Genomic DNA, 16,881 nt, shown 5'->3' with positions numbered 1-16,881 from the left:
CACTAGGGTCGCGGGGGGCGCTGGAGCCTATCCCAGCCATCTCCGGGCAGTAGGCGGGGGACACCCCGAATCAGTTGCCAGCCAATCGCAGGGCACACAGAGACGAACAACCATCCACGCCCACACTCACACCCAGGGAGAATTTAGAGCGCCCAATCAGCCTGACATGCATGTTTTTGGAATGTGGGAGGAAACCGGAGCACCCGGAGAAAACCCACGCAGGCCCGGGGAGAACATGCAAACTCCACACAGGGAGGCCGGAGCTGGAATCGAACCCGGTACCTCTGCACTGTGAAGCCGACGTGCTAACCACTGGACTACCGGGCCGCCCGTATGTGAAATCGTTTATTCAAAATGATAATGACGACGGTGTTGGTGAACCAAAATATTGACTACCGGTGATTCATTGTTTGTCACAAACTGTACCTATACTGTACAACTTAATATTGGCCAAAATGAAGCTTTAATTCGAAGTGGCTCCTTTATTTATTTCACATGATGAACGTATTCTTCCATCCATCCACTTTCCGATCCGCTTAATCCTAACAAGGGACGCGGGCGTGCTGGAGCCTATCCCAGCTCTCTTCGGGCAGTAGGCGGGGGACAACCTGAACCGGTTGCCAGCCAATCGCAGGGCACACAGAGACGAACAACCATCTGCGCTCGCACTCGCACCTAGGGAAAACTTCGAGTATTCCATTAATCTGCCACGCATGTTTTTGGAATGTGGGAGGAAACCGGAGTACCCGGAGAAAACCCACTCAGGCATGGGGAGAACATGCAACCTCCACACAGGAAGGACAGAGCCGGATTGAAACCCTGCACCTGGGCACTGTGATGCAGATGTGCTAACCAGTCGACTGCCGTGCCGCCTTGAATGTATTCTTGTGAATTTAAATTATTTTTTTTATCGTAAAATATTTTTTTCTGTATTTCTTTTACTTTATTCTTCTAGTTTTAGGGGTATCAATTATGGTGGGTGCCTAATACTTCTGAATAAGTTGAAATGGCAGTGTGCATCCTAAATCTATGGCATCAGATATGTTTATGAAGTTTTAAATGGTATTGGACCATGATGACTGATCAGGGATTCAGCACAAAAAACAAAACAACAAAAAAAACTTGCCAAATAGTGAGCCCGCACTAATAGCTATTGTGAGTTATCCATGGCTCTTTATTCTGTATTCATTCAACCAAGTTATTAACTGTTAAGGGGTACCTGTAACGTTACGTGCATACGCATTGTGTATATTTTCCTTGTTAATCCCAATAGAATCCTGAGAAATGAGCTAAACTGTCTGCCAGCCCCGCCAAATGACACAAATCACTTCATTTGTCATTTCCTTTCCGTCTGGTTCTGTGTGTGTGTTTCTCTGCCGCTCCCCTCCTAATCAAGTTTGTATCAAGCTAAATAATGCCTAAGCGTGAAATTGGTGTCTTCAGTCAGGAAGCGCTCCCCAGCCTGTACTACACGAGAAGGCAATTATGAAGCCCTTCCAACTCTCCACACTCCATCTTGTTCTCCCCTTCTTCTTTGCATGCCATCCGTTTCTGCTCTTCCTCACCCCGTCTGTGCTCGTGTTTGCACTAAGTCTTACCAATGTTGAACTTCGTAACGTGTTGGTAGTGGAAGCTGCCGGAGGAGCTTGTAGTTATTTCTCCAGTTATTTCTGGAGTACCTCCCAAGAGCAGAGGTACTCCAGAGGAATGTTTGCCTTTCCTACTTGTGACCATGCTTTAGTCTTACATTTCTTTTTGTTCTTCTCTCTCGCTCGCACGCACACACACATACACATACACAGTCTTATCCAAGCGGGATGCCAAGGGTTGTACCGCACAAAAACAAGAGCACGCGCACACGTTCCTCCTCTTGTCGCTCTGTCTTCTTCTATTGACTCAATGTGCAACATCTCTGACAGCAAAAAAAAAAAAAAAAAAGTCAGATCAGAGAGGCTCTTTACTCTCACGCTGTGTTGTTTGGCCCCGAACATCAACTCTGTGCTTGTTGTTGTGTGTGATGCTTCCTTGTTTTCAGAGGAGCCTTTGTGCTCCTGTATTTTACCAGTAATTTTCATGTCCTGCGGAATAATATAATAATATTTTTTTTGATCAAATTTGTCATTCTTCAGTCAATGACATGGAAGGCCAATCACATATCTTTATTTTTGTCATGCCACCACAATGATGGTGAATTTTGGGATGTTTGTGTGTGTGTGTGTGTGTGTGTGTGTGTGTTCAAGTCAAGACAGAGTGTGAAGGATTTGTTGAATATGGTCCAGTGTATGTTCGGCCTAGGTCGCATAGCAACTCAGCTGCATAGCACAGCATGATGTAAAACCACAATGACCTCATATACAGTAAGAATCCAACAGAACAAGACACAAAAGGAGAACGATTTTACAACTGAAGAAAGTAGAAAATCGGACGGTATGATAAGAATATGAACAAAGAGAGGAGGGAAAACAGACGAGAATAGAAAAAAAAAATAGGCATGGTGCAATGAAGCTTGTCCGTCAGGCTTTGTGGCGATGGTGCTTCGCTTCCATCCGTCTAAGCCCTCTGCACCCTTTGTCCCTTTGCACACACATGCTCACAAACAAAAGCACACAAACACAAACAGTCCCAAACCTCAAACTGGTCTGGCGCTCTGCATGCGTATGCGTGGTTTTGTATTTTAAGGCCGTTTTGTTCCAACTGCAGGCAGACAGAGAATGGGTTCAGTGCTGATAAAAGTATTTGGTTAATCAGCTTCTGGCCTTGTCCCCTGACTAGCGAGCCTTGCGTGTGCCATGTGTGTTTCACACAGGCAGTTGAAGTTGGGAAGGCTCCCCGGGGTCGCGAGCTGGGGATAAAGATTGGCATCAATTCTCTGCCAATAGTGTCATAAAGTCGTTCCAGGGGGACGGGAAGGGCAGCCAATGAGAGGGTCCTCGTGGAGCTGGTGGCAGGTTATGGAGGGGAGGGGAGGTGCAAGAGAGCAGGAAGTAGGTTGGAGAGGGGAGGCAGCAGAGCACACGGTTGAGGGAAGAGCGGAAAGTGTCTGGGATGAGAAGGAGAGACAGTCAGAAAAGATCGAGAAACAGAGAGTAAGAGAGCGAGGGAGTCGGATGACAATTACCCTCTTGACTCCTGTCCAGCACCAGTTGTCAATCACCTGCCTCTCATGGGGAAAAAGCAGCTTATCATTGGCTGCTCTGACCCACATTCCGCCCCTCTGGGCCTCCTGGCCGGTGCGTGATTGGCCGCTGTGACCCGTTCATCAACTAGATCTGGGAACACCAAAGCCTTGGGCTGCCTTGGGAATAAGTGGCCCTGATACAGTGTGTGTGGGAGTGTGCGCGCACACGTGTTGTTTTCGAAGAAAAAAAAAAGACAAAAGCTTATCTTGTTGTGGATGTAACTGCGTTCGTGGGGCAAGGCACAGACAAAAGATGAGGGATCAAGAGTGAATGCTGAGGGATGCGCGCAAGACGGAGCTAATGGTACAAAAATTGGATGATGGAATAAGGCGGAGCATGACAGCAATCAGTGGTCCGGGAACACCAGTGAGGACAGAGACAATTGTGGAGACTGGCTAAACGTAGACTAAAGATGGAGAGCGAGGGAGGGGACAGCAAAGGAATTTAAGGTCTGAACTGTAGCGCACAGAGAGCGCAGACCTATCAGAAGTCACATAATATTTGGTTGTGTTGCTGCCAAATGTAAGGTTGAACAATTAATCAAATTCATCAGTGAACTTGCCTGAGAGTCATGTCGTGTGTGTGTGTGTGTGTGTGTGTGTGTGTGTGTGTGTGTGTGTGTGCATGTGTGTGTGTGTATTATATTAGAAGAGGATCTGGTGGGAAAAAAATATTGGCCTACAAATTGCAATTTTAATTGGATTATTTTTCAAAATCGTTCAGCCCAAGACAAAAGAAATAATAATAATAATAATAATAATCCCACATTCAATGCATTTCAATTGGTTTTACCGTCACTCATCGTAGTTGTTTACTCACCTGACTTGTGCAGGCAGTGTAAGTCCTGTTTTGCTGATGGTATGAATGGTTGTCTGTCTCCAAATGTTTTTTTGTCTGTATACGATCATTGGAAGAATACCATAAAAATCTAGGTTCTCACAGAGATTGGCAACTCAAGATTTCAAAGCCATAGCAATGAACACTTAGAATCAGAATCAGAATCAGAATCATCTTTATTGGCCAAGTATGTAGAACACACAAGGAATTTGTCTCCGGTATAACACGCTGCATTAGTATCATCGTAAACAACAAATCATTGAACCATTTTACAGTAACCAGTAGCAGTATTTGTAGTACAAGAAGAGTGACTACGTCAGTGACTGTTTAAGGAGTTAATGGCTAGAGGGAAGAAGCTGTTTAAGTGTCTACTGGATTTGGTGCGCATGGATCTGTAGCGTCTGCCTGAGGGGAGTAGCTGGAAAAGGTGGTGGGCAGGGTGCGGGGGATCCAGGAGGATTTTCCGTGCCCATCCTCTGCCGGGCCCTTTTCAGGATGGAGATGGTGTTGACTTCCCACTTCATGTCCTGGGAGACTGTGATTCCCAGGAACTTGAAGGTCTCGACGGTTGACACAGGGCAGTTGGATAGTGTGGAAGCTCCCCTCCTGAGGTAATAATTACGGCCAGTAGAAACGGAGGTGTTCTCTCTCTGCCTTAACTTGGCTGAGTTTCCGATTAATTGACTTTTGAGAGAGAATAGCCGTTGAAACCTTGAATGGCACAACATGAAAAGACTTTTGTCAAAGATTGGATTTTAGGCAAAGCAGCGTGTGTGTGTGTGTGTGTGTGTGTGTGTGTGTGTGTGTGTGTGTGTGTGTGTGTGTGTGTGTGTGTGTGTGTGTGTGTGTGTGTGTGTGTGTGTGTGTGTGCGTGTGTGTGTGTGTGTGTGTGCGCGTGTGTTTAAACTGTTCATTGTGACCTATTTTATTCCTGTATGTAAATGTGCTCTGCCTAGATTCTCCCTATTGCAAAAATATTTCATAAACCCTAAATGTATGGTTTCTCGCTCGTTTATCCTACTTCTGGTATCTTTAGGCCTTCCACAATCGCACGTACACACATCCCGCCCCCCATGGTGTGTGCAAGGTTCACACTCACGGTGTGTGTCTCTGAGGAGGATGTGGAAATCTAAATAAAGATTTGTGTGCTTGGCTAATGAAACACACCGTATTCCCCACAGTCTCATCAAGAAATCGTCTTTTTTTTTTTTACTCGCCGTAGAGGTTCCAGTAGTTGTAGGTTCACCACCTATACTTTTCAAAAGTAGAGTAGAATGCCAACAGAGTAATCCTGCCACAAAACTTAGACTGCAACGGATGGTTAGAAATGCCGGTTAGGGGATTTTAATTCAATCTTTCTTCTGTGATGATTTGTTCATGTGTTCAGTCTGTGCAGTCTGTAGGTAATATCGTGTTTCACTTATTTGTATCACATCATATAGAAATTCTGTTCAAAACCAGAGTATGTCATGATGTTGTTTGTAGCAGTCGTTTTTGAGACCGCCATTCTTATAGGCCGGTGGGAGAACCGGTAAACTTTAGCACAGGATATCTTTCAATCCAAAAGGAACCTTTCACTGATTTATAACTTCTTGTTTTGATTTTCTTGTGAAGATGCCGTGGGACAAAAGCGGAGCTGACAAGGTTAGAGTGAGCCATATGTATAAAAAAGTTCTACGGGTGAGAGAAGGGCAGATCAGAGGTGAGAAATGAAGAAATCGCGTGTTGGGGAGCAGGGGTGCACAGGAAACTCCATTGTGTGGTGGCTCCAGCCATTTCCTGTTTGCTTGCCAGCTGTACTTCCCTCCTTCCTGTTGTACCCAGGAAGTCGCTGTCACATTCCAGCTCTGATCAGACTTCTGTGTTTGTCAAAAAGGTCTTGAGACATTGTCCTCCCAGCGCTCCTTTTCCTAGTGTCTATTTATAAAGAAGGTAACTCGTACCTTTTGTTCAAGCATGGCCGACGAATCTTACTGCAGACAGGCAATGGACACACAGTGGCGAGCTCCAGAAATGCAGCCAATGTTGTAATCAGTCGTAATTGTTTTATTTGTTACAATCAAAAGCTGGTTCCTTTCCCTCCGTTATGAAATCCGTTTACAACCGACTTGAGTTACACATTTGACAGTCCATGCTAACGTAAGCATTGTTAGCTAATGAAGTATAGCACACCACCGCTAGTCAGATCAATTTGTAGGAAAGATGAAGGATAGACACAGCTGCTAGTGCGATTTCAATCGCTTTATTGGACAAAGGACAACAAAATATAGTCAACACAAGCACATTGATGACCTTCTGATGGCCCCAAATGTCGATGGCGCTGAACATGGAGTGGCTCACGGTTTAGCCAGCAAACTCGACATTCCCATTCGCTGACTTCCACATCACTCAGCAAGCCAGGCCCGCCTCTTACAGGCACACTCATTCAACAGCACAAATACTACGGTAGAGAACCTGAGAATGGTGACCCTAAGTGGACAAAAATAATGCTTACACCTTACATGCATATTTCTGGTATTGTATGCTTCAAGTTCAAGTTCAAGTCAACTTTATTGTCAAATGTGCTACATGTGCAACATACAGCACAGATGAAATGTCATTCCTCTCAATCACAGGAGAGAGAGGAGCCGCTGCGGGTGCCCGCGCCACCATCAAAAGAACAGTTAACATAAAATGACAAAATAATACAACACAACACATAAGACACAGACTGCCAAAATATGTCTCATAAAATAAATATTTGGTGACTACTTGATGAACTTCTATAGCCCCGTGATATACAAGGCATTACTGTCACGTTGAAGTGAGGCACAGATTGTAAATGGATGAGGAGAGCCCTTTTCCTGTTTCTTGCGCCCATCGATAAACCAATGAGAGAGGAAAATCTTGTTTAGTGTGGAAAAGCAACTGACCAAGGGGGGAAACACACCAGCATTACAAATCCATCCCCTGATTTGCACCAGAGAAAACAACCTGACACAACTGAATCTACAGTTTTGGGGAAAGGCAAAGCGCAATTAACTGTTGTTAACTGCGGTGCTGCAGTTCTGGTTCTGGCCCAACTGGCACAGTTTTCAGTGACCCCTAATTCATGAGAATGCATTAGTCTCAACACTCACATAAGCATTTGATGTTTCTCTGTCTAACTTCTGATTTCCTTCTCAGCGGTGGAAGAAGGAGAATCTTCGGAGTGTGGAGGTGCCTCGGATGAATCCGCTGTCCAGACAGGTCAGTGTATACGAACACACACGTGTTCACTGTCATGCGTGCAGGCACTCAGTCCTGAGGCGCACAGATGTACAACCCTCTCCCACGAGCACAGTGACCGGCAGTCCAGTTATAATTTCAAATCCATATGGTTTATAAAGGCTTTCTCCACGGGATACTGTGGGAGCGGGATGGGGCTGAGCGATGGAGTGAAGATGGGAGGGATTAGATTGGAGGGACTGTTGAAACTACTTAGAAGGGGCGGAAAAAGCAAGCAAAGTAGAGAAATGAGGAGATTTGAAAGAAGCATAGCGAGATGTGGAAAGAGACGGCGAACTTGCTGGTCTCTGGTGTAAGCCTGAATGGAAAGAGATATGACAAAGGGGACTTGGAGAGCAAGACAGGAGAGATTTGTGTGCTCTTTCACTGCTCTCTGTTGTACGGTGATATCCTGGGAGGACGTCGGAGAGATGCTCGGCTTTTTATTGTTTCCTTTGTTAGACTGGATTTAGTTTTTCCTCGTGTTGTCACTGGCGAACTAGTTCTAACCCTCTTCATATACGCTATACACTATCCCGTATTACATTTGGATATTTATACTCGAGTCGTTTTACATGCACCAAACTCTTTTGTGTCATCTCAGGCACATTGAAACAATCGCCCTACGCCGCCGTGTATTTGCGAATGATTTGCCTCCGCCAAGAGAACCGAGTGCGTTGTTTACTTTTAATAGAAGACAGGAAAATCAAATCTGAAAAATAAATACAAAAACGACAAATTAGTGGAGGAGGCTGAGTCCCTATGCAAATCAAGAGTTCTCCCTCTTTGTTGTTGTTTGTGCTTAGCAAAGATGAACTCCCAAAATTCCCTCCGCGCGGGGGAAAAAAAAAAACACTCGGACTACCGTAGGTGTTTGCCAGCTGTGGCTACTCTTTTACAGCCTATCAGAGAACAGTTAAAACACTTCCTCTGACTGCAGGCCAGCAGGGAAATAAGTTACTGCTGAATGTGGTAAATACAGAGTTATCGCTCTCCCCGCTTCTTCGAGTGCCCCCGTCTCCTGTTCTGCTCCAGCGGGATACAAGCATAGGAAAGTATGACCCTTGGGGGGGTCGATGACGTACCGAAGCCTCCCATCCTCGTGCTCGCCTCCTCCCTCCCGCTCACTCAGACCTGAGCTAACGCTCCTCCAGGGGCAGCTAATACGGGTCCATGTCTGTGTGTGAGTGTTTCAGGGGGTGCTGACTGAGGTCCTAGGTGGCTCACAAGAACTGCTGTGTGTGTCAGTTCCTACAGGAAGCTTCAGTCCCGTGATGCACACGCATGCACACACACGTACGCGCACCTCTGCACTATCTCACAGTACTACCCCTCTTAAAAATAACAAATGCTCCTATTTTGCCTTATTCAGCCACTCGTACAGATTGCAAGGATGGTCCCCGCTGCTCACATCGTTTCTGTCACTTGTGGTTTTGCTCAGTTCTTTATTCTTTTTTTTATTCTTGCCTCTTTTGGTCACTGTCATTCTTTCCCTTTGGAAATGTTATGGACAGATTAGGTTCTGAATAATAAGAAAAGAGACTTTGATTTGTGCAAGCAAAACAGAAAGAGGGGGAAAAAAGAGAACAGATAAGGAGAAATATACTGCCCCGTCCTCCTATTAAATTTACTAGCTTCTACCCCCTCTCCCTCACTCTGTTTCTCCCTTGCTTTCCTTGGAAAATGTGTGTTGAGTTTGGAAAGACCCACGGGAGGGAAAGCAGAGGGAGGTGGGAGAGCGACTCGGAAGGGAATTGCATAAAGACCAACTTTTCCTGCCCAGCTCCAACATCTCTCGCTTTCCTTTGTTCCATTGCCATTTCCTCCTCTTGTTCCTGCTCGCTCGTCTTTCTGCCGCACACACGACCAATCGGGAGGCCATAGGTGCCCCGGCACTCCTTCCCAAATGTGTTCTTGTTCCCTCTCAGTGGGACAAGAGGTCCTCACTCCTCACTTACTTTCCCTCCCGTTCCCTTGCTCACAAATGGTGCTAAGAAAGGGAAATAACCAAAGAGGGCATGACTCGACAAATTCATACAGTCCTCTTCAAATTTTGTCCGTCATGTACAGCCACCATGTTGTACACACACTTAATATTTCTCCTGGAGAACACTTAAGAGTCACATGCGGAAACGGTCAATGAGTCATCGTGGAAAAGGTTTGTCAGATCCCCAAGCAGACCGGGAAAGACGAAGACCCATTTCATTGTTATTGTTGCTCACTCACAGCTTGAACACAGTGTAGATACTTGTGAGACTAAAACCCTGCAAGAAAAGTCAAAACGCCAGGTCTTAATGAGACAAAGCAATATTTCTGCCCCCCCGCCCAATGCATTTTTTTCCCTTTACTGCTCATCCTCACTGGCCTGCAGCCTAAAGCAGCTGACCTTGGGGAAATGGCAAACATGTCTGTCACACACAGCACACATAAAGAAAACCACTTTGTAACATTCACATTCACACGTGTAGAGAATATGAATTCTTTATTTCACCCAACATGCATGGTTGTGGAATGTGGATGAAGTCCACACAAACACGGGGAGAATACTAATAAACTACACACAGAAGAGATTCAAACACGGGATCTCACCGTACTGCCACCTGAAACTTGACATGTTTTAGCCTTGACAGGTGAACCGATATCAGGTGTCAAATGCTGAGTAAGACACAATTTCAGAATGTCAGTTATGTGGTCATCAGTGTGCCCTCTAGTGGACAGAATTACCCCCCCCCCCCCCCCCCACACACACAGTTACCTTTATTGAATTATGTCTTACGTCACTGCATGTTGCATTGGACCCATTGATGGGCTTATTCTGGCCCGCAGACCATATGTTTGCCCCCCTGTCCAGAGGTCCCTCAGTGGTTAGCAATATCAAGTCATTAGAACATTCCTGTTGCATTGAAGAGGTCGTTAGAATGAACAGAATGACATTCAGACGGAGATGGAGGAAGTCAGGAATGGAGGAGATAAAGGTGATAATAATGCTTGATCCGGGTTCTTTGTGATGGCCGAAAAGAAGGACACCGGCCTTCTCCGTCCCTCCCTTTCTCTCTCTCTCTCACTCTCTCTTCCTCTTCCCCATCCCTCTCTCGCGGCCTCTCTCTTGAGGTCCATAATGTAGTTTTAATTTCCCCAAGGCTGTACCACAGGAAAACAGTTCCTGCGTGCGTGTGTGTTGTGTGTCAACCATTATTGCCTGCTTGCAACAATGCGCAGGCTTTTCGTCTGTATTGCAGCATTGAAGCCCTTTGTTCGAGGCTGTTTATAATCTTTGTCGATATACAGCCAGCTGTGTGCACCAAAACTCAAATAGGTGAGCAGCTGTCAACTTGTTTGCCAGACAAACTTTTTTGATGATCTGCTATGTGTGTTTGCGAACCAACACGGTGCACTTGCGTGCCTATTATTTCTACCATACTTCCGTGACGTGCGCCGAACGTCTCTTTCATCATCTTGTTTCCAGACTTGGGTGCTGCGCTCCCTCGCCGTGGCATTTCCCGCGAGCCTGGAAGTGTGTGCATGTGAGCATGTTCATAAATGTGTGTGTGTGTGTGTGTGTGTGTGTGCGTGCGGACTGCAGCGCTGTGCCATCAGCGGTTCTCCTCCTGGCACGGTGAGGCGGGGGTAGGTTGGTGTTGTGAAAACACAGAGACAAGCGTTGGTGGGGGAAACAAGATGAGGTGGGATGCAGAGGGGAAGAGGTGAGGAGAGATGGCTTCTTAATATAGCCACCTAACACACACCCAGACTCCCCACACACACATACAAACACACTCACACTAACAAACAGAGCGAGACAGAGGGTGGGGGGGGCATTCCCAGGAGAGGGGCGGGGGGCGCTGTGTTATTGTGTCCAGCTGCACCTGTTCAGGTCGTGAGTGTGTGTGTATTGGAGTGTACTCAAGACGGCATTTTTTTTTTGTATTGACATGTTGAGCTCAGAAAGGTAAAAAAAAAACGCGCCGGGTGAAACATGTTTTATGATGACAGTGGTTTGTACTTTCATTCTCATTAGGTTCGTAGTGTTTAATTTTTTTTCCTCATAGTGCTGTTGGTTGAGACAGCGGATCAGCACAGATGCCTCACAGTCAGAGGTTCAGGGATTGAATCAGTGCTCAGGCCCTTTCTGTGTGGAATATGTTCTGCTTGTGCTTTTTGTGTGAGTATGCCGGCTTCCTGCCCCCGTCCCAAAGGCATGCATGGTAGGTTACTTGAAGACTCAGTGGGTCTGAATGTGTGTGTCAAATAGGTTTTCTATATGAGCCCAACCAGTCCAGAGTGTATCCTGGGCCAAAGTCAGCTGTGATAGACTCCAGTTCATCTGTGACCATGAACACGATAAATGAAAACCAGAACTTGAATTAAACTCATGTATGTATGTCGTGCTGTTTGGGAGACTTTTATTGTTGTTGAATTCTGCCCAGCAACAAGATGCCAGCACAAACATGAAATGGAAAAAGACATTCTCTTGATCTTTGCTCTCATTTCAAATGTTAATATTTTACTTCTTCACTTGTGTAATGAATCACAAGTGACTTCTGTCGGGCATGCCAATTATATAAATGGCAGTGGAGTTAATAAATCACATCAGGCAGAAGGAGAGAATATTGGAATTGTTGGTATGCAGCCAAACAAGTGCCATTTTTTTTTTCGCAGAGCAATGCCATTGCCCTCATGGTAAGATATACTGGACTTTTTTTTTTTTGGTCTTTAGAAAGAGGACTAGAATACCACATGCAAGTTGTTTCGGTCCGGAACTGTGTGCTCTGCCCCATCGATGAATGTCCATTTTAACCGAGTCTGGGTTACAAGTCTGCTGTGGGCATAATATGTAACATTGGTTGCATGTGTCTGAAGACACATCAATAACATCCGTGGGCAACATGGAGCTGATTTGATTTGAACATCACAGCTTGTTGTTGGTGGCCCCGCTGAAGGTGCTTGCTGCAGCCAGGTGCCTGTGAATTCGACTACAGTGACGATGTGGAGCTGAATGAAAGCCTTGTGTCGCGGCTGTTTGCTTTCGAAACATTCTGCTGGAAGCTCCACACACACTTTTCCACACCTTTTGATGCCTCTTTAAGGTTTGTGCAGACATGCGCATGTGTATGTAGGTGTTTTATGTACACTTGGCCCGCAGATATTCATCTCCCCGAGCAGCTGTGTGAAAGTCAGGCCAAAGTACCGCTTTCTGCTTGCCAAATCTAACACTTGAGTAACCCCCTTGCCTTAGCAGTGTTACACTATGTTTTATTCCCATTTAAGGCATCTTGCTTTGGGACTATCTTTCAGTTCTATCACTAAGGAACAGCTCAGGAACATTTCCCAGTTCATTGGTTCCCCAGGTGATGGTTCATGCTGACTGCGGCTATGTCCACAACATAAACTCCTCTACCCAAAAATAATGTCCACCACAGTGGCAAGAAAAGTGAAGTGGACTACAGTACAACACAAAATCAAATGCAATCCATCCCTTGATGCTTCCAAGTTGTTCTAAGTTATGATTAGGGTAACATTGCTGCAAGCTGCCATACAATCCTGATGACCAAGGTATAATACAACAAAATAAAACCAGCAACCAGTAAAACTACTCACCCTGAGAAGACGTGCGTTAACTGGCATCTCAGGTCATTTTCACGCTTGTCATTAGCCATTCCCTTTTAAGCTTCACAAATTGCATTTGCATATGGAAATGATATTTAATTATGTATTTTATGTTTTCTGACATCACTTAATGCAATGGTTTTAACCCCAAAGTTTGTTTCCAGAAAAGATGCTTGGGCAACTTTTGGGCCAATCAACTTTGGAGCCACTTGAGGAATCCGCTAACAAAGTCAGCCAGCCATAAATAAATCAAACAAAAAACAGTTCAACATCAAGATCCAGAGACTGTGACAACACAGCACTGAGGTTAGCCGGTTTACATGCAAATGCTAAAATCTTTTTTTTTTTTTTTTTTTTTTTTTTTTTAAAGGCAGGGAAGATGATTCCCAAATCATCTTCCGAGTCAGGGTTTTCGAATATTGCCAGCATTATAGGATCAGAAATATGCACTGATAGAGCATCGTATCATTTAACTCACTACATATCATAATGAACTCATTTAAATGTGGTTAATGAGAAACGCACGAACACACACACACACACACACACACACACACACACACACACACACACACATATGCACACAAGTCTAACGAGTGGTGATTAGTGGGTCTCAGCTGGGCGGGGTTAGGATGCGCAACATCACTCTGCACTGTGGACTCTGTTAATTCACTTCTCTTTATCTAATTACCTTGGGTGTACACAAACACACACACATACATACACGCATCGGTAATACTCTATACACACACACACACACACATCACGCGTATCGTTCCTACCGATATGCAAAGTGACCTAATTATTCCTGGGGTGTCAGTTTGCATATTTATATTTGTACCTGATATTAAACAACTGTTGTCGTCGGATTACTCAGGTTGATGACTACACCCTGGAATATGACTTATTACATTTCCTCCAGAGGATTAAAACAAATAAAAAAAATCAAGACAGGCATTTTCTTATTGTCACAACGACATTTCTTCAGCGGCCCGGTAGTCCAGTGGTTAGCACGTCGGCTTCACAGTGCAGAGGTACCGGGTTCGATTCCAGCTCCGGCCTCCCTGTGTGGAGTTTGCATGTTCTCCCCGGGCCTGCGTGGGTTTTCTCCGGGTGCTCCGGTTTCCTCCCACATTCCAAAAACATGCATGTCAGGCTGATTGGGCGCTCTAAATTCTCCCTGGGTGTGAGTGTGGGCGTGGATGGTTGTTCGTCTCTGTGTGCCCTGCGATTGGCTGGCAACTGATTCGGGGTGTCCCCCGCCTACTGCCCGGAGATGGCTGGGATAGGCTCCAGCACCCCCCGCGACCCTAGTGAGGATCACGCGGTTCGGAAAATGGATGGATGGATGGACATTTCTTCAGGTGTATTTCACGAGACCCTCACTATTTTTCTTTTTTTTCTGCTTCATCCATAAATTTAATTCCATGACGTTCACTTTGCACCCCAAATGTAATTTTGTCTATCTTTACATACCTAGAATAAGAATGTTACCATGGAAAAGATTTAGAGAGCAGAAGATGGTTTTGTGGCAACATATTCAAATAGCATCTCATAGGGAATCAATTTTTGTGATTAAAACATTGTGGTAGTGTTTGAGTACTGAATGTGCGTGTCATTGTGTGAATGTATTATAATGTGTTGTTATTCCTGGCATAGGGACAATCTCTGACTCACAAATAATGATTCTCTGTAGACAATGCTTGTGTGCGTTTTGTGTTGTGCTGCTACATCGTGCTAAAATGTGTACGCATATGTTTTTGGTTTTATGTATCAAAAAAAAAAGAAGAGGCTAACTGTTTGGCATGCATATATGCTTAGGATTTCATGCCCAGTGTTTTCAAACATTCTCAACTGTCATTCATACAAGTGACGTGTAGGCTCCTAAGGCCTGTTGAAATGAGCAGCTAGGACAGATTTGCACTTGCGACTGTCAAGCGCTATGCTTCCGCTGCATGCTTTGCAATATCTTTCATGGGCCAATATGTCACTTTCATCATTGACACTCGACTGTGATGAAAAAAAAACTCCCAAATAAAAATCAAAACACACTTGTGGAGTTAATCCTGATCACCATTTTTATTTTGTGGCATAAGGTAGAATGATGGTTTGAAGTTTTTTGTGCTACTTCAGCCCCCTTTAGTGCTCCTCTCAGCTCGAGATTCTGTCAAATATAAAAGAAAATTAGGGCATCAAGTATTTAAAGTAACCATATAGCCACCGCTACCTGAATGCTAATGTACAACAGGACATAGGCACACAAGCTAACAATTAGCATCCATGGTGGTGGTGTTATACCGTTTAAGCAACAGATATATGAACACAAACGGTGCTGTAACACATGTAGACAGGCCATATAACAATACCAGCAGGCATACTGTATATTGTTTAGCTCTCGGAATAACGACCAATATTCATCCATATATCCCTGTGTCGGTCTTATAAGGCACCCACTTGGCCCAGTACTATTTTTTTGTTTTTTTGTCATTGAAAACATGTTACAAAAATGTGTAGTTTTTCTCTTGAGGTGGCATTTCCATGCATTTAAATGGGGAGTTCTTTATTGATATATTTATTTATTTCAGTGTGTTCAATGAATGAATTAAACCAAAAGCTTAAAGCAAGTGAGAGACAAAGAAAGTGAGAGACGCGCTGTGATTGAGATGCAGGTCCACTGCTCACCAATAATAATGAACAGCAGCAGCACACCCCTTCTCCACAAGAGGACACACAATTATTACCGTCCACGGGTCTGTGTGTTTGGAGAGTCCCTTCGATTGGTGTTCTCTCTCTCTCTCTCTCTCTCAACGGTTTGTAAAGGAAAATGTGGACCCAAATGACGTGAGCCCTTGTATAAAATAGATGAGGAGACGAAGAGCATCAACATGGTGCAAAACACACACACACACACACACACACATACACACAAAAACAAACATTAAGTTGCTTCACGAGTGTGAGGGAGATGGTTTCATCTGGCTCGTCCCACTGTTGCCATGACAGCAGGTTGTGTTGGCATGCACTGGATTTGGCACTGCCCTCACCTCTGGCATCACAACCCCCTGCTGTGCATGAGTGTGCACGTGCGTATTTTGTTACCTTTTATGTACTTTATGCATATTGTATATGAGTCTTAACGCCACAGAAAATATCTTTAATTTGGATCCATAAGTATACTCATCCGATACACGTATATAGAGCGCAGTTAGATAGCCAAGGCAAGTGCTTTCGTTGTCCACTCCCGGTGTTGGCTCGCATGTACAATCTAATACAACAGTTGCATATTACAGTCTGCATTCATATAATCTTTGCTCATTAATATGATGACCATTTGTTTGCAGTGGCGTACAATTGTACTCCACTTGAATTTTGACAGTGTACCTATTGTTATTGCCGAATTTTGGGGTGTAAATTGGAGCCTGCTCATGTGTTTCGTCAGCAAAGGGTCCACTTTTTCTCCCCGGCCAGACGGTGCTCTCACCACTGGACAGATGGCCAACACCCTCTTTCTCTTCATCCTCATCCCTTCGTCTAGCCCTCCTCCTATCTTTCCATCACTAATGTCCTCTCCCATCGCACCCCATCACCACAGTCCCTCGTTCCCCACCTCCCAGCATCCCCGTTTCCCATCACACCTCTCCATTATAAATTAGTCTGCAAGAGATGTGGCAGGATTTTTTTTTTTTTTTTTGCTGCCCGTCCCTTCTCATGTTTAGCTTTGCTTTTACGATACTCTTTTGGTAGAGATTTTTAATGGACTATTTGGGAACATGCCTTAATCAATAAAGAGCCTTCCAAAAGCCCGTAGCCGCCCTTGAAACAGACAAAGACGGTTTGTGCAGTTAGCTTCGGACTTTATGGGAAGAGGTCGTTTTATGTTACAACATGACTGCGCCCAAGTACGGAAAGCAAGGTTGAAAAAGTGTGCGGGCTGTTGTAGCTGCAAAGGGAAAATGCCAATTCCATCATGTCTCTCCAGATGTCCCAACACTTTTGTCCATTTAGTATAAGC

General features: G+C 44.9%; 1 protein-coding gene across 2 annotated transcripts in view; it reads left to right on the top strand.

Moving 5' to 3' along the window:
- znf423 (zinc finger protein 423) overlaps positions 1–16,881 on the top strand; it is a 118,175-nt gene that overhangs the window by 10,665 nt on the left and 90,629 nt on the right. For both annotated transcript variants that reach the window (XM_086108906.1, XM_086108907.1), the window contains exon 2: positions 7,182–7,244. In XM_086108906.1, the coding sequence (XP_085965032.1) occupies positions 7,182–7,244 (63 nt within the window). The remainder of the gene's footprint in view (positions 1–7,181; positions 7,245–16,881) is intronic.

Source organism: Hippocampus guttulatus, chromosome 4, assembly GCF_054856545.1.
Source record: "Hippocampus guttulatus isolate MCC_2025c chromosome 4, RoL_Hgut_1.0, whole genome shotgun sequence".
Lineage (NCBI taxonomy): Eukaryota > Metazoa > Chordata > Actinopteri > Syngnathiformes > Syngnathidae > Hippocampus > Hippocampus guttulatus.
The sequence above is the reverse complement of the archived record's forward strand: the minus strand, read 5'-3'. Positions and strand labels throughout refer to the sequence as shown.